General features: G+C 39.1%; 1 protein-coding gene across 1 annotated transcript in view; it reads right to left on the reverse strand.

The window, feature by feature from the left end:
- The window catches only part of SORT1 (sortilin 1), a 76,183-nt gene that overhangs the window by 11,543 nt on the left and 41,196 nt on the right, over positions 1-23,444 (reverse strand). Inside the window, exons 3-15 of the mRNA XM_089514841.1 lie at positions 22,741-22,814; positions 18,658-18,760; positions 16,973-17,137; positions 15,508-15,581; positions 11,951-12,000; positions 10,490-10,620; positions 9,506-9,650; positions 8,776-8,931; positions 7,219-7,325; positions 6,443-6,545; positions 6,043-6,211; positions 5,134-5,324; positions 1,408-1,597 (exon numbers count right to left, since the gene is read on the reverse strand). Coding sequence (XP_089370967.1) covers positions 1,408-1,597; positions 5,134-5,324; positions 6,043-6,211; positions 6,443-6,545; positions 7,219-7,325; positions 8,776-8,931; positions 9,506-9,650; positions 10,490-10,620; positions 11,951-12,000; positions 15,508-15,581; positions 16,973-17,137; positions 18,658-18,760; positions 22,741-22,814 — 1,658 coding nt within the window. The remainder of the gene's footprint in view (positions 1-1,407; positions 1,598-5,133; positions 5,325-6,042; positions 6,212-6,442; positions 6,546-7,218; positions 7,326-8,775; positions 8,932-9,505; positions 9,651-10,489; positions 10,621-11,950; positions 12,001-15,507; positions 15,582-16,972; positions 17,138-18,657; positions 18,761-22,740; positions 22,815-23,444) is intronic.

Here is a 23,444-nt window from a genome sequence, read left to right on the forward strand (position 1 = left end):
CTTAAGGAGTGAAGCACAGCTTTGGTGCAGCTTCTGGCCTCTTAAGATGCATGTATCATTTAAACAGCACACCTCCAAAGTGACCCGAAGCAGCTTTATTTTGGCCTGTCTGTTTGGACCCTACTATCTCCTATTGTATAGCAGCTATTTCTGGTGATAATTTGGGTCAGTTGTTTTAATGGAGAAGGTAGTCCTCTTTTTTTTTGGATGCTAGCCTAAACTTCTGACATGAGTAAAAAACTATCAACAAAAGACTGGGTCTTTTCAACAGCTGCACCAATGGAACATCTTGCTCTATGATGTCTGTCTCATTAAAAAGATTGTATGTACAGCGCTGTGTAAATTTACAGTGCTTTATAAATAAAGGTTAATAATAATAATAATAATATGAATACCTCCTTTCCTGTCTCTCTTCAACCAGTTGGTAAAAATATTTTATTTTGCCTGCTACGTATTGGCTCTTTTATGTAGAAGTTATGTTTTATTTCTACATAAAACAGCCAATACATAGCAGGCAAAACACAATAAAATATTTCTATGTAGATTTATTTTATTTAGGAGACAGCCAGAACAGTGGAGTGCTTTGAGAGCTGGACTGATTCTAGGTAGCATTACATCACACAAAGGTCATCTGCTAAAGGCATTGTATTACAATAGTACCTCTAGAATCTACCTGTGAAATAAATGTTTTATTTCCTTGTTAAATGTATATCCTGCCTTTCTGTGGAAAAAAAACAGTACTCAAGGTGATTAAAAGTAAAATTCAAACACACACAAACACAGTAAAAACAAAATATCAGATTAAGAACATAATTAAAACATAAATGAAAGCCTCAATAGTTCATGTATAAACTAGTTTAGATGCTACAGCCCTGTGACTGAAATAGTGTTTTCCTATTAATAGACAACAGAAAGGAGGCCAGCTAGCCTCCACTGGAAAGGACTAGCCACCAACAAAAATCATCCTCACAAAATTGCTTCTGATGGTTTCAAGACAAAGAGAAGGGATTTCCACTAAAATATGCAAGCAGCACTGTAATATCTTTCATGCAGTTGGCCCCAAGTTGTATATCTGCACTCTTACACAATATAGCCTTTTGTATTTTTCCAAGATCCCAATCAGTCCTTAACTTGCTTTTATAAAATGCTGCCTTTCCTCCCATCCTCCCCATACTATATCCCTTTTAAAAAAGAGGGGATTTCTATTGAGAAACCTCTAGCCCCATTGAAACTACAGAACTAGTGTTACATTTCTTGTCCTCTTAAAACACTCAGTTATTATTACAAAGCCTAACTCAGAAGACTATTTCAGGGATAGACAAACTAAAAATTGTATGGCTATTTCCTTGGCTACCAGAAGACACTAAAAACATGGAGACACAAATGGGAGGAGTTTCCCAAACATACCAAAGGAAATCATCTAATGTACAAGTGCAGACAGAAGGTTGCTTGGTCACTTGATAGTCTCGGCCATTTTGACAGACAGATGACTTGCGAAGCCGTAGGTATTCCTCTTTATAGCCCAGGATACAGCCGTCAGCAGGGTTACTGGGGTCACTGGAATGGGCCAACCACTTTGTATAGTCCTTCTCCACACCTAAAAAGAGTACAGCAGACAGATCTGTGAAACAGATAAAAGCTACCCAAAAAAAATTACTCTTATTGGGTTTTTCCTGCCAAATTTGGTGGTGGAATCACTCAGATTTATTTCACTGGAATTCCAGTCCTTTTAGTTGTCTCAGCTGCAACAACTATGGTCCCATGCACTCTACACCAAAGATAGACCCAGCAAAGACAGTTTCCCACCAAAGACAGACCAAGCAGAACACTCCCGCGTTATACACAGGCGCGCTATACACGGCTTTGAGCACACGCGCTCAAGCCGCAGGGAGCATGTGGGGTGCAAGGGGTGGCGCATCCCATTCAGATGAATGGGGCACGTGCCCATGGCATGCATGCGCCACTGCGCTGCCGCACACAGGAGCCCCATTCATGAATGGGCTTGAGCACAGGCGGAATTCACCTTATGCAGGAGGCGGGGGGCAGAAGGGATCCCCCACGTAAGGCAAGGGTCCACTGTAAAAAGAAAGGAATAAAGCCTCCTGCACTCTACACCAAAGACAGTTTCCCACCAAAGACAGACCAAGTAAAAAGAAAAGAATAAAGCCTCTTACTTTCCTCTGTTGCTTAGAGAAGGGAAGGGAGCTGGCACATAATAGGCTTTAGGGTTGATATGGCAGTGGTGGAAATGTCTGGATAATTTTCTTAAGTTATAACAATGGCTTGGAAAAGTCTGGCTTCTGATTTTCTTCACCAAAAGCACTTGGATATTTTCTAAATTAATCCAAGGTGGGCAGGGGAAAATCTTGCCTATCTCTTCAGATTTGTGAGTATCTATTTGACTTCAGCTGGAATAATTAGACAAGTAATCTCTTCCTTTATATGAAGATCTATAACAGGAGAATCCAAACCACGCAGCAACACACTGTAAACAACCTGCCACGCACTTGGCAAATAACATGGTTTGAATCCACTCTAAATTGGATGCTATAATACAACACCTTTTCTATTAATCCTTTCCACATCTGTCAAATGAAGTTGTCTCATTTCTAATTGTGTGCCATCAATAATGGACTGAAGGTGAACAAAATGAAATTTAATCTAGACAAGACAAAGAGGCTACTGGTCAGTCAAAAAGGAGATCAAGAAATAAAGGTTCAGCCTATATTGGATGGAGTTACTACCTAAAGACACAGGTTAGCAGTTTAGGTGTACTCCTGGATTCAGCCTGAGCCTGGAAGATCAAGTGTCAGCAGTGGATTTGCACAGTTACTGCTTGTGTGCAATACACAATATTCCCAGATGTTGGATACAGTGACACATGTCTCAGTTACATCCCGTTTGGATTACTCTAAATGGGGCTGCCTTTGAAGAGAGCTTGGAAACCTCATCTGTTTCAATCTGATAGCCAGACTGAACTGGGGATGGTTACAGGGAACACACAACATTCTTGTTACAACACCTCCAGTGGCTGCTGGCCTATTTCTGGGCACCATTTAACATATTGGCTATGACCTTATAAAACCCTATATGGCTCAGGTCGAGGTTATCTGAAGGACCAAACCACTATATATGGGTCTGTCTATGTCCTGAGCCCTTCTGGGGTGGACCTTGACTCTGTCCCATCAACCTTACAGGCATATCTTGTGGGGACATGAGAGAAGGACTTCTTGGCAGTTGGGTCTCAGGATCTGGAACTCCTGTCCTAGGACGTTATCACAAGGAGAAAATCGGAAGGTTAATGCAGTGTGATCCCGGGTGCAATCATGGTGGTTTACGTTTTTTCGTGAGAGGTTATCACACATAATCGAAGGCAATGCTAAGTCAATTCGAACCTAATCCAAGGTCAACCTAGAGATGGGTAAATTCGGGGAAACAGAGAATTTACAGATCCTGGTCCACTCCAAAGTTGCGTTCAATTCGAATTTGCCAGGTATGGAACGCATGTCTCGGTTGCCCTTGGATTGCCGCCAAATCAGACTACAATTCCCAAGCTCCTCTGCTGGCTGCAATTTTCTCTCTTGTGTTCCCTGGCTGCTCCCTCTGGGAGCAAAGGGGCCAGAAAAGTGAAGTACACAGGAGATAAGCACTCCTGTGTTGCCCGGTGGGGGGGGGGGAGCTCTTTTTGGAGGAAGCACAGAAGGCTGAGCACGCCTCCTATGCCCTCCTCCATTCTGTCCAGAGCTGCTTGAAAGGTGGAGGTGGGGCTGTGAGAAAGGGATTCACTCTGACGTCATTGCTAGGGATGCCAAAGACCATATATGGCTAATTACATCACAGGAACTCCAGCGAGGCAGAGCCAGGGATCTCACACCCCAGATTTTGGGATGCTGAGCTTTCGGGGTGCAAGGAGGAGCCTGGCCAGATTTGGGTCCTAGGGGTCCCTCGGGAGCTGAATTTCACAGGGTCCCTTCCTGGTGACAAGCCCTTCTTCCCTCTCCAGCCCCCCTGGTTCTCTGGGAAGGTTTATTCAGAGAAGGTTTGCCATGGCCACCCTCCACGTCTGAGAGAGTATGACTTGTCAAATGTTGTTGTTTGTCTTCAAGTCCAACTTAAGGTGACTCTAGGGTGACCCTGTCACAGGGTTTTCTTAGCAGGTTTATTCAGATGAGGTTTGCCACTGCCATTTTCTGAGGAGGCTGAGAGAGTGTGACTTGCACCAGGTCATCCAGTGGAATTCAATCCCTGCCTTCTAGTGTCATAGTCCAATGTTCAAACCAAGTACAAGGTTACTTTGGACTGGTTTTGAATTGGTGAATTGCCTAAATAACATGAAATAAAAGGTAATGAATGAACAAATAATGTGAAACAAGGCAAACAAATGAACAAATAACATGAAACAAGGCAAAACCAGAAGCAAGCCTGGCCGGAAGTGTAAAAACGCCACAATCCGATTCTGCCCTCACTGCGCATGTGCAGGGATGCTAATTCGAATTTTAGACCACGATGGATATGCACTCATATGATAATTTCTTTTGCATTTGCACTGCTTTGGCTTTGGGATGGGCACAGTGTACTTCTGTGGTGTGATAACTATCCACGTACTTGCATTCATTTCCGAATTGGCCCCACTTTCTTTTCTTTTGAAATTGGGAGACATTCCTCCCATGTGATAATGTCCCTAGAGAGGTTGAACTGGCACTCTCCCTACCGTCTTTCTGCAACCAAGTGACCTTAGTGCTCAAGGGTGTTTTCACAATGTGATGTACTATTTATTTGTTTTTTTTTTCTTTTTAGTAGATATGTTTTAAATGGTTTTAATTTTATTGACAGTTTAATACATTTTTAACATTTGTAGGTGGTAAATTTTTAACTATGTTTGTGTTAACTGTTGTAACCTGCCTTTCCTAGATTGGGAAAAGTGGGATATTAATAATAGCAGCAGCAGCCACAACAGCAATTTTGACACACATAGAAAGGCAGCTCAAGAGCTCTACATTCTTCAACCAGCACAGCAGCCTATACAAGATGCTCCAGATGTATCACAATATTCCAATTTGCAAGAATAGCCAAGGCAAACAGCCTGTTGGCATGCTTACTTTATTTATTATTAAGAAAATAAATATTACTCACAGTCCCTGCTGAGCAGATCATTAAAGTCAATGGTATATGAGATCCACTGTCGGGACAGGAAGCTCTCCTTAAATCCCCAGATACTAACATTCATCGATTTTGCTCCAGGTTCTGAAGCCAGGCCAGTAAAAGTTATTGGTTCCTTACTGAAAACGTATTTGTGCCAGCATTGCCCTTCATCTGTTGAGAACCTAAAACAGAGGATTACGAATGAGGTTTGGTATTATCATTGTGATTCAATTAAGATCATAACACTCTGGCAGCTACTGTAAAATACTAAAGATGCAAAACTGTATCAAAGGACTGTTAAACCAAACTACACGCTCACTGCCCAAGGTGTGTAGTAACCTTGACCACATGGCAGTGTCAGCAGAGAGTGATCTGCAGAAGGGCAGTTTCTTACCTAGAGCTCCATGAATTTACCACAGATTGAGCAGTTACTGTTCTGAACTAAAACCTTTTTTTTTCAAAATAACACACAGGGATAGAAACTGGATCTCTTCTGAAATGTTTTGTCCCAAGCAAATGATTAATTGTAAGGTGGGCCCTGCTAGTCTACCCCAATGTAGTCTTCCATCTCTGCATCTAGGAACTATAAATCTACTCTTCCTTGTTGAATGTTTCATTATACAAAATGACAGAAGCAACAGTGGTAACACAGGATGGCTACAGATGGAATATGATGATGCCATCACACCATAAAAAAGTGGTGTTTGGGGCAGGACAGATCCAGGATAAAAGCTTGTTCCATCCATTCTAAACTGAAAGCAGTGCTGTTTGTCCTGTGACACTACTTTACAGAGACAGTGCCTAGAACAGCTGTAGCTAGTGATGTGGCTGTCAGGAAGTGGATAATGAAATTTGTATTGTCCTCCCAACATATATTAGCAAAAGTAAGTTCTTGCATACTTAATCACATTGATAGGATGATAGGTATGCTCAACAGCCACAATGATGCCCCCAGAATCCAAGATGGCATAATGATGGGGTCCTTCCAGCATCCGTGCCCATGTGTAGCCACCATCATCCGAAATGTAGACATCTGGGTTTGTTATTGAAATGGCATCTCCAACACTTCCTGCAATATAAGGACCAATCCCATGGATGCAAATCATTACAGTTTTCTCATGACAGTCTAGCACATTTGTTCCTTTGAAATTTCACCTAGCCTTGCTAAGTATGCAGAAATAAAACTCAATACACAGCTCAGACTTGTGGAATGCACAAATAAAAGGAAAACCAAAGTAACACCTCAACACTCAATCATTATTTCACTTCATATTAAATAAGCATAAGGTTAATTCATTACCATGAGCAATGATGATACCAACAGCATTAGGTTCCGACAGAGGTACCATTGGTACATTCAGCTTCTGTGAGATGCTGTAAGATGCATGGATGTGAAGACTGCACTGTAAATGTAAGATAATACATTTTTAATAAAAGTAGACAAGATGCAGGAGTGCAACAGATCTTATATCTTTAAAAGCAAATGTAAAAAAACCAGTTTGAATCTCAACACAGCTGTGGAAAATCTTGCTTGATGCAAACTTAAGGTAAATTGAGTTTAAATTCAAAGCATACTGATTAAGAAAGTGTGTTTGCAACAAAATATTTCCATGACTCAAATCAACATCCTGCACATACAATCCTTCACTCTGTTTGCAAAATTAAAAAAGAGTCTAAATTTTAAACAGTGTTCACCATTTGGCTAGATTTGCAATAAAATTTGTGTTCAATATTCCATTCTTCTTTGCAAAATATCTCTAAAAAGTTTTGTATCTTTACTCCAAGTTCTATGAACTAACCTGCCAGGGAATTATGACAAAATATTTTCACAGATTTTCAAAGAATGGTTCAAAAAACTACATCTACTTCCAAATACTTAATGGTTTTTTAATTTAAAAAATGGCATCAAAAATAATTTTTGGCCGTGTACAATCTTTATCTTTCATTCTATCCATCAACTCATTTACTAAGAAGTCAGTAAAATGTAATTACATAAAAGCAAGTAGCTCAGAACTATAGCCTTGGCCTCACAATTCTGTTGGCATTCTATTTCTGCCAATGTATTAAAAGACAAACCTCCTCCTTATTTTTGGCTGTCGAATCACATTTAGCATTTTCAGGCTTTCTCAAGTGTACCCACTCTCCTCCTTGATCAAAGGTAATCACGGACTGAATGGAATTATCTAGTTGAAGGGGGGAAAAGCACATCCTTATTTTTGTGCAATATATTCCATGTAATTTACTTCCTGAATTTACAACATGATGCTTTGTTTCATATCCAGGACATGTAGCTTGCACTATTTTCCAGCATTCAAGAAGACAAGATTAGTTGAAGAGGTTTGAATTATTACAAAACTAAGGAACATTTTAACTACCTGGTAGAAGGCTTTCATTCTCCCAAACTGAAAGTAGAGAAGTGCTTCTGCATTTCTCAGACCATAGATCCATGAAGAAAGAATCTCTTACTGAGCAACTTAAAGTCAGAGTGTGTGTGTGTGTGTGTGTGTGTGTGTGTGCGCGTGTGTGTGTGGATAAAATATTTTAATACAATTATATACCACCTGATTTTTTTTTTTTTACTGGAAAATGTAGATAATCAAGAAAACAGTTATCCTCAAGTCAGAAACATTTTTGTTTTTAATAAAATACTCACGAGTCCCCTCTGTGAGTAGGATAAAATTGTTAGCACTGACTCACAACTTGACAAACATCTTGGTCTTCTACTTAAAACAATATACAGTAAAGACATTTAAACTTGGGATAAAACAAAATGTTGCAGGATGAGATATGAATGTTTTAAAAGTTGTAATCGCATGAACAGATACTACTGGTCATTTCCCAAGTTCAATAAAAACTGAATTAGGACCAGAGAACAAGATAAACAAGCAATGTTTTAGTTGAGTGCCTGGACTACATGTTTGTGGCCCCTGAAGTACCCACCAGATTCACAAAGTTTGCCCAAGCCCTCCCCCCATTTTTTTAAAAAAAATCTGGGTGATTTTCACATGAAAATTACAGAGAACCCCCCCCCCCCGCCAAATGTGTAGACACTCACAAAAACACCCTACACACACTCCAACAACCCAGTATCCCCTTGCATCCCAAAAACCTCTGTCACTTCTGGTTGTTATTTTGACTCAATAAGAAAAGCACCCTACACACACTCCAACGATCCAGTATCCCCTTGCATCCCAAAACCCTCTGTCACTTCTGGTTGCTATTTTGACTCAATAAGAAAAGCAGAGTTATTCTGGCATGTGTGGAGGGGTGGGGTCCATAGAGAGTTGGGAGAGTTGGGTCTTGGCCCCCACAGTTGCCCACTCCTGTTCCTAAATACACTACTAAAATTATAATATTTGTTCCTTCACTTTAAGTGCAAAGACTAAAACTCAAAATAAGTTAATTCCAGTAAGTCAGCAAGCATAAAAAGGGAAGAAAACACTCTGACCCCTGTAAGACTAACCAATTTATCAGGAAGCATTAGCATTATGGAGGTCCTGACTTATTCTGCTGACCACCAAGTTGCCTCTATTCTGTTCAACTGAAGTTTTATATGATTTCTTAACTAGCTTACTTTAAGCCAGTCTATGATCCCACCCTGGCCATAATACCATGCTGAGAGTAAGCACTCACCTTCTGAGAGTACACTAGTGATGTAGATGCCTCGCAAGGAAGTCACATTGGTGAAGTCTGTTTCTCCCCCAGTGGTTGTGTAAAGGTGCCTTTCTAGAGATTTGGAATATATAATACCTTGATCATCAGAGGTGTAGATTGTTCCATGCCCAGTATCTGCAAGAAAAAGCAGTAGATTGCAAGGGTCAGAAGATCAGTGTTACACAGAACTAGGCTGTCAATTTAGTATTATAAATATCCACCATTCAGTTCAAGTTTATCAAGCCTAGAAAGGTGACTATGTGTGATCTCTTTCCATTTCAAAATAATGTAAAAGTATGAACTATTACAAGAAATTGTATGAGGTACTAAATTAATGAATATAATTTTAACTTGAATAAACCTGGCCCACACAGTATGGTTGACTGAACTGGTACTGCCACTATATCTGACACAATGAATGGCCTGCGAAAGTAACAACTTAAAATTTTTCTGGCAGTCAATTTATCAGTGAGTGATATATATAGTGAAGGCTGGCCACACTTTAAAAAAAACATGTGTGTGTGTTATTTCTAGGATCAGTTGTGTGTTATTTCTAGGATCTCTTTTAGATGCCTCAGCTGTATGCTTTTCATCAACTTATTTTAAATGCTTATTTTCTTCTGAACATCAGTTTTGCAACTCAAATTGAACTTGCTGAAAGGTAAAACTATTTAAGTATACATCATCCATCTTTTCTCCTTTCTCTCACCTCCAGGTTCATCAACATGCATGAACACCATGTCATCATTAGCTGCTAAGATAGAGTAAAACTGCTCTTGTCCCACTGAAGGAAGCTGGGCCATATTCCAGGTTTCACCCTGATCCAGTGACACATGGATTCGCCTTGTGTTACCCTAGAGAACACAATGACAATATTAATTATTTTCTAGTATAATTCACACTAATACTTTGGCAGACAGTTAATGTTTATGTAGGCCTCTAATCTTAACAAACAAAAGAAATTCCTCCAAAATGTCCAGATGTTATATTGAACAATTAAGCAAAAACTCCTCTAGTCACAGGCCTAAAATATACTGGAGTGGGGTCTGCGGATATGCTTTCTCCTTATATGCTGAGAGGCTATTGTTAAAACCAAACCAAAGAAACACATAAAAAAGCTGTCTGCTTTAATTTTTTATTTGGTAATGAGAAGTCCACCCCTGAACTGCTATTTTATCACTGCAATCATTATAAATATATCTGTTAACATATATCAACATTTCTTAACAAAAAAATTATTCACATATTGGATTTATACCCCTCCTTTCCTCCCAAATGGACTACAGTTAGCTAAAAAAATTGAAAAACACACTAAAAACATAAAACAAGCTCAGACATTTAAAAACAATTGAAATGCAATTCAAAACAATCAATCAAAAGAAATTAAACACTGTTCGTTTTGTGATTATTTCTTTAAAAACTATTTGGATAGTTTTATTAAACACGGGGTGCATTTTTGGAGCAGGATTGTTACAAACTAGAGCTCCACTCAAATCTGTCTATATAAGACTGAAATTCAAAAATTAACAACAACAGCAACAGCAACAACAACAACAACAAAAAACCAGGTCAGTACAAAACAAATACTGGACTCTCTTTGCTACACCTCTTTTTCATCTTTTTTTAAAAGTACTAAAATATAAACTTAGCTCATGTGGCCCACAGGAATGAAAAAGAAGAGTCAACCTCCTACCTTTTCTGTCATCACAGATGCAAAGAGAAAGCGTCCACCCAGACCAAAGGAATAAATTTTGTTGCCTATAGTCTGGAATGTCATCCCAAAATCTTTGGTCTTTTTCAGTTCCAGTAACCCGAGATCAGCTTCTTGAGCAGAGGAAATACATGAATTAATACTATTCCAGTCAGATAGGCAGATAAACCCCATGCCACACAATATTCACAGAAAGAGAACGCTGTGCACTGGAGCGGCTGTAATACCATACTGCAGGCTTGTTTCCCACAGTCATGCACCTCTCCAGACCCACTTTCTAATATCCATGCCCAGAATGTGATAATTTTTAAAAGAGAAGTCTAAGCAGACAGTGTGTGCATGTTCAGCTATTTAACTGCAAGTATGAAGCCCCCCCCCCCCAACCCGGTACAAATAATTCATAAAGGGTACAACAAAATAAACCCAAAAGAAAGCTGGGAAGAGTAGAATCTCTGCATTAAGGCTATGATTAGGATTGCCAGAGTGAAAATTGGAGAAGACAGCTGTACCTTTAATGACTGTGTAGAAGAAGGCATTTCAGTCGATTTGCTTGTTATTTGACTGCATGACAAGCAGCATTGGGTGAAATTCCCTCATCTACACAACCATTAAATGCAGAGGAGCCATCTTAGTTTTCAACCTGACAATCTCAGCTAAGACAAATTTGTATTGCAGAGCAACTTGTGTCATGCTCACTTTACTTAACACCGGGGCATTCTTCAGATTACCATAACTGAAAGGATGGTTCACAACAATAACAAAAATAGTCTCAAATATAAAATAAAATTCATGCTGTCTCAACAGAAACATGAAAACCACAAGTACAAAAAAAGTATTAGGGTAATATGTAATGGTAGAAACATTAAAATGAGAAAGAAAGCATGAATATGGGCAAATACAAAGATCTTTATCTAGAAATAGAAACTCCACAACTTCAATGCCTATTGGACCCTGTTGGAAAGGGCATTCTCTGTCTCTGTCTCGTTTCATTGATTTTAAGTGTGTGTGTGAGAGAGAGACAGAGACAGAGAATGCCCTTTCCAACAGGGTCTCTATAAAAATGTATCACACACATAAAAGATTTTTTCCTAGTTGATGTATTTATTGAACTCATGGTTTTAGAAGCTATTAAAAGCTTAGCATGTCATGGGCTCAAAATAAAGGCCTGACAAATAGTGGTGACTGGTGGCTTCTGTGCCAGTGCAATACAGAATTTGTTTTCCGTTTTAGCCTGAACTTTACTGGAGCTATAGTGCTTAACATTATCCCTTTAAAAGGTTTAGCACCTTGGATAACTCTTTAAGGTGTCTATGGCACACTTCTCCATTCCACTGGCATGGAAACTACCAGTCATCATTACTATCAAATCCATTGTTTCACTCAGACCTGCACAGAAGGCACTAAGAGCATACCTTATTATTTACTGAAACTGGAAATACTTACTACAAGAGCCATTCAGGTAAGTGGTGAAGAAGATGGTTACGCCAGGGCCCCTAGAAATAAACAAAAGAAAAAGAAACACTGCTTGTAGTTTAAGTGAAAGAAAGCGTGTTAAATGAACTAATGAAAATTCAGCACTTTGCCTTGGTGTACAAAGATATGTATAGAGATACAGTTTAGGGGCATACAGGGACAATATTGTACTAATTCACGTTGTTGTCAAAAGTGGAATTCAGAAAAATCTACCATCTCAAAATACTGTATGGTGCCATGCATCAGAGGTTAATGGTCATAATTAAAAATCTTTTAACAACTCCAGACTTTCACCACTGTAAGGAAGGCATATAAGAAACAGCTCTAACATTCTGGGACAAAGTACCTGTCTGTTAGGACAGATACATATTTTGCTGTTGTTATTTGTTATCAAGTCAAGTTTAACTTGAAGCAATCGTATGAATAAGAAACCTACTTGACTGCTGATCACCAACATCCCTGCTGAGGTCTTGCAAACTCAGGCTGTGTCTTCCTAATCAGGTCTGTCCAACAGTATTATTACTATTTCTATTTCTATTATCATTATCATTATTATTATTGTTTACTTATAAAGCTCCATAAATTTACACAGTGCTGTACATAACAGTAATGTAGTCTTTCTCTTTTCTTACTACCTTCCGCTTTACTGAGCATTATTGTCTTCCCCAATAAGTTGGAAAAGGTGGAAAATAAACAACTGAATGTTCAGTAGTTCTGAAAACAAAGGTGTTAAGAGAATGTGGAAGGAAAAATTCAGCTTGAAAGTGGTAAGGGGAAAGTATTATATTCAAAAATGAGCTGCTCAACCCATAACACCAAAAAGAAATTACATACAATCTGCTACATATTTATTTAAATAGTTAATAATATTTAATATATTAAAATTTATATAATATAAAATATTTAGGGATATTTATTTAAATATTTTTATTCCACCCTATATCCAAGTATTTTGGAGGGCAAACAACTTACTTCTCTTTCCCTCTCTGAGTTCCCTGAACTGTAAAGAACCAAGGGTCCCAGAGAGGACAGAATCTCTTAGGCTGCATCTGCACTGCAGAAATAATCCAGGTAGACATTACCTTAATTGCTATGGCTCAATGCTATACAATTCTGAGTATTGTCGTTTTTGTGAAACATTTACCCTTATCTGTCAGAAAGCTCTGGTGCCACAACAAACTACAATTCCCAGGATTCTACAGCATTAAGCCATGACAATTAAAGTGGTATTAACCTGGATTATTTCTGCAGTGCAGACGCAGCCTCAGTGCACCAGATCTGACACAAAACAGCCCTTCCAGTGCTAGAATCCTCTGGCATACCCAGGGAACTCAGTTTAGAAAAACAGAAGTAGCTGTGCCAATTCATTTCTTCTCTAAAGCCCAGAATGCCACCAGACTCACAAGAAGGTTAACTACCACAAATAATGTCTGGCTAGTAAGTCAAAATTTGTGGACATCTAAAAGTTAGAAAAACATCGTATAGCAAAATGCTTAAGACTATGAGATCCATGAGCAAGGATCAAAACTAAGATTCAAAGCAGAAGAAACTGGAAACATCTAACAAACGTGATGTGAAGGAGAGCCCCCTGAAACAGCTCACTGTGTTACTTCCAAATATTTGTATGGCCTTCTTCATGGGAAAGAACTTTAAAAATCCCCTATAGGGAATTCAAAAAAGCAGGTTTCTAAAACTTATACACTTTTCTGAAATCCCTGCACTGTGGTTTTCAAAATGCTTTCCTATGAAGATTGTGCAAACATTTCTTGGCCAAAACAGACTGTGCTATTTCCTGGAATAAAACATTTTCCTATACCCCTGAGATTACATTTTTCCTTCACACCAATGTTAATGTTCATCGTTAATTACAAATACTTATAGCTATACTATTTTAAGGAGTTCTCATATGGGAGTTAAACCATGGAGCAGTGCCCTCTATACTAGTTGGCAGCAGCTTCCCAAAATCTTATGTCAAAGTCTTTTCTAGCTTTGTTGAAATAGCAAGGATTTGGCCTGTGGTCTTCTGCAATGAAACACTGAAATGTACCCTGCTCCCTAACTGTTGCATTATTCTTCAAAGTGCCCACAAGGTGAAAATTATCAATAAGTGCAACGCTGAACATGTAGAGCACTATATATTATTTATATTGTGTTTTATAGGGCCAGATCATCCAGAGACATGAGGCGCGGTGTTATCAGTACACTGATGACACCCAAATTTACTTCTCTATGTCTCTGACTGCTGCAGTAACCAAGGATGACATCTCTTCTCTAAATGCATGTCTTGAGTCAGTAATGGGCTGGATGAGGGAAAACAAACTCAAGCTGAATCCAGAGAAAATGGAGGTGCTTATGATAGGTACCCCTGATCCAAGGATGGAGATTTGCCACGGGGCCACACTTCCCCTAAAGGATGAAGTTCGCAGTTTGGGAGTGCTCCTGGACTCATCTCTACAGTTGTCATCTAAGGTGAAGGCAATGACCAGGAGTGCTAGGTACCAACTTCAGTTAATACGCCAACTTCGCCCCTACCTGGCCCAGAGGGACCTTGAAGCAGTGGTACATGCACTGGTAACCTCTCACTTAAATTTCTTTAATGCGCTCTACATGGGGCTACCTTTGTACTAAGTTTGGAAGATTCAATTGATCCAAAATGCTGCAGCCAGACTGGTCACGGGAACATCAAGATCAGACCATATTACTCCAATATTAAAATCTCTTCATTGGCTGCCAATCAGCTTCTGGGCGCAATACAAAGTGTTGGTCATTACCTTTAAAGCCCTACATGGCTTGGGCCCGAGTTACTTAAGGGAACGCCTCTCCCTAAACAATCTGCCCTGTACTCTCAGAACATCAGGGAAGAAATTTTTGGAATATAAGAAAACTAAAGTAATTACAACTTCCCATAAAGTGTTTACAGCCGCGGCCCCTAAACTATGGAGCAACTTACCGGAAGAGATCTGTCTTATTACCACCTTAGAAGCCTTTAAGAAGGCACTTTAGACAGATCTCTTCCAGCGGGCCTATCCATCTGACCTTCTATAGCTGATCTCAAAGAACACTCCCACTTCTGACTTGGATAGCATGGAAAACAGATGATTTGGTCATTTTAGTGATTGGTAGTAGTTTTATTGTTCGTTCTAGTTATTGTATTTTTAGATAATACTGTATCTTGTATTTTAATGTTGATTTTATTCCCTGTTGTAATCCCAGCTCGAACTGCAGGGAGAGGTGGGAAATACAAATAAATTATTATTATTATTATTATTATTATTATTATTATGTTTATATTGCATGTTGTGTACTAAAGAACAGTATAGACAAAAGCAAAAAGTTAGAATGACATGCCTGAAAAGGCAAGTTACTACAGACATGACCACAGCTTTCAAATGTCTTGTTGGAATTGAGGAAAACACATTATAATATTTTGTCTCAAGGATAATCATCTTTGTGTTTTTGTGAACAGTTTTAATCAAGCAAAAGAATACTAAACTATTAACTCTTCCTCAAGAGCGATTTTTGCTCACCATTTGGCCAGGCAAACATCTTTGTGTATTTCCTTCCATTTCTCACCAAAGTTCTTGGATACCCAAAGGCTGCCCTGAAACATTTAGAAATGATTGCTTATAATCTGATGCACCACTTTCAAGATCCAGTCAAAAAGATGTACTAGTATTGAGTCCACTTCTCCATTTAAAAATGTGTAAATGTTTCAATGACCTTCAACCTACTCAACATATTTAAAAAATAAAAAAGCAAAATTGTAAGAAAAGGAAATGGCCACAGATAAAACACTTCAGGTAATATATCAGGATATTAAAGTTTATCACTCAACAAGTCAAATGCCTGCTGGAAAAGAAATTCATTTGCATGCACTAGAGGAGGTGATGAAAGCTTCCCTTTACAGAGAATTTCAAAGAATAGTTAGGCCCAGAAAAAGCCATCCCAACTAAACACAATTCAGATGGTCCCAAATTGCAAAATGCTTCAAAGCCCTTTAACACCCCTTGGACTGGACCCAGAAACAGACCCCCCAAAAAATATGCTCTTAATAACTAGCTTTAATATAAGTCTTACTACAGCATCTTAGACGAGCTGAGATTCCCATATACCAACTCTGCCAGAGAATTAAAATTATATTTCTCAAAGAAGCTTATTTCAGCTCTAGTGTATACCATCACATAATCACCCTAGAAAAGAACTGATGGTAAGAGCTGTTTTACAGTGGAACATGTTGCCTCGTAGAATGGTGGAGTCTCCTTCTTTGGAGGTTCTTAAACAGAGGCCAAATGGCCACTTGTTGGGAGTGCTTTGATTTTGCATTCTGGCATGGCAGGTAGTTGGACTAGATGGCCCTTGTAGTCTGTTCCAACTCTATGATTCTATGAACTCTACATTGCCAGTGCAATAAGCTTTAGTAAAGACAACTATATCCCCTAGGTGCACTGTAAAAATGATGCTTATAGTAGTATCATACTATAAAGTACCAGAGTACTATAAAACTACTATGTTTATTAGACATAAAATAGCTCTGTTCAAGTTGTCACCTGAACTTGTGGAAGGTCAAAAGGGGTGAAGTCACAGGCTCCAATGTAAGCCCTACTCTCCAAAAAGCCTTTGTATGTTGAACACAATTGTCTGCTAAGGTCTTTGTAATCACACTTGGCAGAAAACAGTTACAGAGATCCTGAAGAACCCTGACAAGGCAAGGTATCTCTCATGTGGGAAAAGGTGTCTGATGGGGGAATATTCAGGATCAGAACCCAGAATTTAATTCTTCATGAATTCAGGCAGATGCCTGAAGAACACTGTAAAAATGATGGTGCTGGTGATTACACCACAAGGGATCACTCAAGAGTATCCTCTCACACATACACACACACTCACACAATTTGTCTTGGATACCAGAATCAAAGCTGAAGTTATCACATCAGTGAAGAAATGAGCACACAGACTGTTCATATTAGTCCAACACACCACCACCATGCTTACCTCAGTACTGAGGGCTAACAACAAATCAGAATTCTCAGGGTGATAGGTTATTTGTGTCAAAGGATGGAAAGGGAGATCTGTCAGTACAAAGTTTTTAGCAAAATCTGATGATCTGAAGATCCGTCCTGTATGTTCTGGTCCAGACCTGTCCCCTGTCAGTATAACCTGGACAGAAATATACAAATGAGGGTCATCTCTCTAGTTCCAACACATGGAATGAATCCACATTACCAGTTTTCCATCAAAACAGACATTAGCAGAAGCTGTGGCTACATATTTAAAGGAGTGCCGCACTGAAGAGCATCAACTTGTGTCCCTCATGAACCTTTATTCATTCACTGATTTAATCATTCACTCATTCACTCACTATCCCAACTTCCTCCCAGAGCTGGGATGCAAGGTGGCTTCCTACATCATTACAAAGGTTCCAATAAAATTTCTAAGAATGCTTAGAATGAATGCTGAAGTTGTCAAGATAAGGAGGGCTCTTTTTCCCCACAAGTGGTGGTCTTGCAAAAAAAAAAAAAATTAGTCTTAAAGACTTACATGTTAAGTCAAAAAATTTTTTAAAGCAACTTTGCAATCTCACCAAAAATGTTTTTATTGGGCGTTATGGATAGGACAGTAAATAAGGACGAGTATGGATACGGACAGTAAATAAAGATGAGTTCTCCAACATATGATAGCAGCAAGAACACAGTTCTCAAACTTGAAAATAGACTGAAGCACCAACAATGGAAAACTGAATTGTTAAGGCTGCTAAGTTAGCCCAAGTTTCCAAATTGAAGTTGGTTTCAAAGGACAAATGAACTGAAGGTTGTTGGGGTTTTTTTGTTTTGTTTTGGTTTTTTGTTTTTGTTTTGAAAGACTGCAAAATGTTTATGGATTTTTTGAGCAATATCTAACAATGTGTTAACATGATAATAATGTATGTTGTGTTTTGCTCTTTTCTCCCTCTCCTTACAGTCTGGATTGGTAAGGGGTCAGAGCCCTTTTGTGTTTTAGTTAACATGTTTTAAGTATTCTAATGCTTTAGTATTGTGTATTAGTTTTAGTTTAGTTTTAGTTATATATGTACATGCAGTTTGCTTTTTTGTAATTTCATTTTTGTTTTCTCTTTTTCTTTCTGGCTATTTACAGGTTTGGTTGTGACTTAGTTTGTGTTAAAATTAATTAATACATAATAAAAAAGATTCCAATAAAAAGCATACAACAAAACAAAAATTCCAACCATCTAGAAGGACACAAATTCAAACCTTGATTTTCCATTTTTTATAAGAGACATCATTTTGCTATGTCATTATATTTAATGGGACTGGAGCATACACAGATTTTGTTATACACGGGGGATCTTGGAACCAAACCCCAGCGTATAACAAGGGTCCACTGTATAATGATTAATTTAATCTAAAATCTCATAATATTGACTGAGTAGGTAATGTACAAATGGGACAAAGAAATACCAAATAGGATGGTGTTTCAGTGAGTTATACAGTGTCAGTGAAAATACTGTCAAACAGAGGGTAGAATTGCAACATCTATCTGACTTAACCCACATAGTCAATGGTGAAGGAGAACTAGAGTTGTAGTATGACAGCATCTGGAGCGCCATAGTTTCTCTAACTCATCTTAAAAGATAGGGCTAATATGTAGCTTCTCAAATCACATTAACAGGCTTTTCTTACCTTCCCTGAATTCTCAGGTCCAATAGCCATTCCAAATTCTGTTCTGATGAAAGTGTTGTTAATAAGATCTGTAATGTCCACAAAGGTTTTTCCATAGTCTTCACTAAGATTTAAGAGAAACAAGTAATAATTTTTAAAACTGCTTAATAATACAAAGTTATTGTTGGTATCTATTTGCATTTGGAAGCCTCCTGAAGCAGCTGAGCAAACATAATAAAAGACAGGAAGAAATGAAACATTTTACAGTGGTCCCAAGGAGACCACTTAACCCTTACATGCTGTGGCTTGATCACAGCGAGAGTAATGTGAATCATACCCAATTATGAGGTTGAGAATTTTTGTACATGAGCACCAATCTCCAGAAAAAAAATATAACATGGTCTAAAAACCCAAACACAGGTGTAACACATGGTGATACAATACTGCTCAAGAATTTCTCTTTTACCTTTGACACACATGGCATAGCACATGTAAGAAACATTTTGTGTAATAAATTGCATATACTCATGTATAAGCCTAGAAATTTTAGTCAAAAATCGACTTCAAAAACCTGGGGTGATTTATCCAAGGGTTAATGTAAGTATTGTACTGTATATTTACTCTTATCAAAAAGGGAACCATGTGCTCCTCTGAGTAGAATGGCAAAAGGCAAGAGCTTAGTCTGTCCCAGAAGCACCTAAAAGAAGCACCAACCCATTCTACTATCTCTGTTGTGGCCCTGCTTCTGGCTTTTTTGAATGCCTGGGTGCAAAAATGGTGGTAATGGCAACTCTTTGGCACTTCCCCTGAGAGGAATTGGGCTTTGAAGGATATGAATAAGACTTTTGTGTATGTTTTTCTGCTTTTCTGGGTTAAAATCAGGGAAAGTTATCACATTAAAGTTAAAGGCTATAATCACTGCTGAGGCCTGAAACGCATGGGCCAAAAGAAGTGGCTTCACTTTGGGGGATGTGGCATTCAGACCCATGGCAACCATGTCCTCCACTACTCTGCTTAGTTCTGTACATTCGTACCCATGACCTCCTTAATAGAGTTTATCAATCTAGCATGCAGCCTTCTTCTCTTTCTACTTCCCTCCACATTTCCTAGCATTATTGTTTTTTCCAGTGAGTCGTGCCTTCCCATGATGTTTCCGAAGTACAACAGCCTAAGTTTTGTCATATTGGCTTCCAGTGAGATTTCTGGATTAATCCGCCCTAGGACCCATTTGTTTCTTTTTGGCCATCCACGGGATCCTCAGCACTTTCCTCCAGCACCACAGCTCAAATGCACTGATTTTCTTCCTATCTTGTTTCTTAAGTGTCCAGCTCTCACATCCATACATGGTAATAAGGAATACAATGGCTTGTATACACTCCTTTTCTGTCTCTGTTGACAACATTTCTATTCAACCAGTCTAGCAAGCCCGCAGTCTTGGTTTTATCTTTGATTCTTCTCTGTCGTGTATCCCGCAGATCCAGACCACAGCCAAGGCTTGCCGATTCTTATTATACGATATTGCCAAAATCCGACCTTATCTCTCCGCCTCTTCTGCCAAGATCCTGGTCCATGCCCTAGTGGTCTCACGACTTGATTACTGTAATGTTCTCCTGGCTGGGCTTCCTCTTTCTCACCTCCGTCCTTTAATCTCTGTCCAGCATTCAGCTGCACGCATTATCATATCTGCCCACTGCTCTGACCACATCTCTCCTGTGCTGGCATCCCTTCACTGGCTCCCCCCCCTTTCCGCATTCAGTACAAGCTCCTGCTGTCGACGTTTAAAGCCCTCCATGGGCTGGCCCCTCCTTACTTATCAGACCTTATTTCTCCTCACCTTCCCACTAGGGCCCTCCGTTCTGGTAGTCAAGGTCTGCTGTCCCAGCCCATGATTTCCTCTGCCCCATCTTGAATTCACCCCTTTTCACTCGCTGCCCCTCACTCCTGGAACCTTCTTCCCCCGCGAGCAAGAGCCATCACTTCTTTAACCAGCTTCAAAACTGAGTTGAAGACCATCCTGTTCAGAGAAGCGTTCCCAAGCATTGCATAATTGTCACTTGCTATTTGATGTTCCTTTGTTGCCTGTTTTATTGAATCATTTCTTGTATTGCTATGTCCTCCCTCCAGTCCATCTCCCCTGATCCAGGCCTCGGAGGTAGAGAAGAACTGTTGGCCCTCTTCCCCTTCCCCTTCTCCTTTTGTGTCATGTCTTTTTAGATTGTAAGCCTTAGGGCAGGGAACTGTCCAATTAAAAAGATTGTATGTACAGCGCTGTGTAAATTTACAGCACTTTATAAATAAAGGTTAATAATAATAATAATAATAATAATAATAATAATAATAATAATAAAGTAATAATAATTGTATGACTCTAACTTTTGTGCTCAGTATATCTCTGCCTTTTAGGATCTTTTCCAGTTCTTTCATAATCACCTTCCCCATTCTTAATATTCTGATTTCCTGACTGCAGTCCCCATATCTATCAATGTTTGATTCCAGGTATGAAAATACTTTTACTATTTCTATTTCTTCATAGCCTAGATGGAATATGTGTAGATTCTTCATGGTCATTATTTTTGTTTTCTTTATGTTCTTTCTTTCTTGATCTTCCTAAGTAGTTGTTCCAAGTCTGGGAGGTTTTTTGCTAGCATTATTGTGTCATCTGCATATCTTAGATTGTTGATATTCCTTCCTCTTATTTTCACTCCTCCTTCTTCTTTAGTATAGTTGTAATATAGTATAGTTGTAAGGAGCCCTGGTGGCGCAGTGGCTAAATGCCTGTACTGCAGCCATTCACTCGAAACCACAAGGTTGCGAGTTCAAGACCAGCAAAAGGGCCCAAGCTCGACTCAGGCTTGCATCCTTCCGAGGTCGCTAAAATGAGTACCCAGACTGTTGGGGGCAAATTAGCTTCCTTGCTAATTAGCTTACTTGCTGTTCACCGCTATGATCTTTGGAATAGCGGTATATAAATAAAACAAATTATTATTATTAATTAATATGAACACTCCTAGATGAACCCCAGATGTACCCCTGAAGCTGTGATATAGTGAATAACAGTATTTCAGGGAGAGTGTAACCCCATTCAGGACTGGCTGACACACCTCCAACCCCAGTTAGAACCCTTAACAATAAACACCTCCATCTTGCCTGGATTTAGTTTTACTTTGTTTTTCCTCATTCAACCCATTACTGTACTTCCTCAAGTCCCTTAAACATCTATAAGGGCCAAACAGACTTTGCCTGACATTTGAAAGACAATAAAGACATTGTCACCTGAACAAGGGAGAGAGGTACAGTTTGGAACATCTATTTAAAGAACCTCTGCATGGCAACTATAATTTACAAACCAAGCCTAGGGACTGATAAATACTGTATATCAAGACTCCTGCAGGAGAATTTTTGTTCAGTTTTGTATTGTTTTATTTTTGCCTCTGTCTGACTAGTAACTGTAGATGATAAAGATTAAGAGTTTTGGTCCATGACAAAACATGAGGAAAAGTAAGAGGGTGGTGAACACTTCCAGTACTCTCAAACCTTTGACACCTGGAAAGGTAGCCAGGACAAATATCAACTATCAACCGAGAGAGTGGGATGGGTTTATGGACACTCATTAAGGTGAACTATGTGAAAAGAATGCTGAACCCATGCATTTATATTTCAGTTAAGACAAAGTAGTGTATTCTTTGTTTAGAAGGCAAGCATAGGTTTGAACAAGCCCAAAAGACAGTTGCTTCTGACACATAAAAGGTCATCTGGCATGTCACCATATTCAGTTAGTATGGCTTTTCTCAGCAGTTGCTGCAGAAACACACTATTGACTTTTTAAAGTCAACTTGTAAGAACCCAATACATACTGTATCAGATGGATGCCCTAAGAGTTTCAAATACACACAGGATACATGCTGGTCTTGAGGAATGAGCCAAATGGGGCTCATCACTGACATTTTAAATAGGATTTCTCTTACTAGAACATAAGTCCATTCCTAACTGCTCTATCTAGGCAATCTAAGGCTGCTCCATATGTGGGATTTGGCAGCAAACTCTTGACTTCAAGAAGGGAGGACTGCAATGTGTGCACTAAGTTCACAGCAGTAATAGCCATACCTTCGGTAGAGTTTAGACTGCCCAACAGTCACAATCAGCAGTGGTACCTGAAATGTTGTCAATACAAGAATAACCTGGAGAGAGGGAGAACAGTTTGTTAGCTCTGATAGACTTGAGAGAACAGCTGGCACTTGCACTATTTTAAGGATAAGAAACTCCCATTTCAATAAGGATAAAATTACATTTGGTAATTCAAGCAAGGGATGTAGTAGCTTAGTGGTTAAGACACCAGTTCTGATGATCAGAAGATTGGAATGTTGACAGTTCAGGGCCCAAGTGCTGCATGATGGGGTGAGCTCCTGTCACTAGTCCTAGCTTTTGCCAACCTAGCAGTTCAAAAGCATGCAAATGCAAGTAGATAGGTACCACTTTGGTGGGAAGGTAACAGCGTTCAGTGCAATCATGCTGGCCACATGACCACCAGAGCAGTCCTCGGACAACACTGGCTCTTCAGCTTAGAAATTGAGATGAGCACCACCCCCTACAGTCGGTTATGACTAGACATTCATGTCAAGGGGCTATCTTTACCTTTAATACAAGCACAATCAGCATAAAACTGCTTTTTATATTTGCTTCTTGAAAGACAAACAGAATACAGAAAATAAACTGGAAATCATTTTGACTTTGTTTCAAAAATGTTTTCTCAAACATTACAGGTTTGTAATGTTTGCTTGATAATCTTTGGAAAATCCTTCTTAGGGCAG

Source organism: Sceloporus occidentalis, unplaced genomic scaffold, assembly GCF_023333645.1.
Source record: "Sceloporus occidentalis isolate IW3139 unplaced genomic scaffold, rSceOcc1.0.p SCAF_3, whole genome shotgun sequence".
NCBI lineage: Eukaryota > Metazoa > Chordata > Lepidosauria > Squamata > Phrynosomatidae > Sceloporus > Sceloporus occidentalis.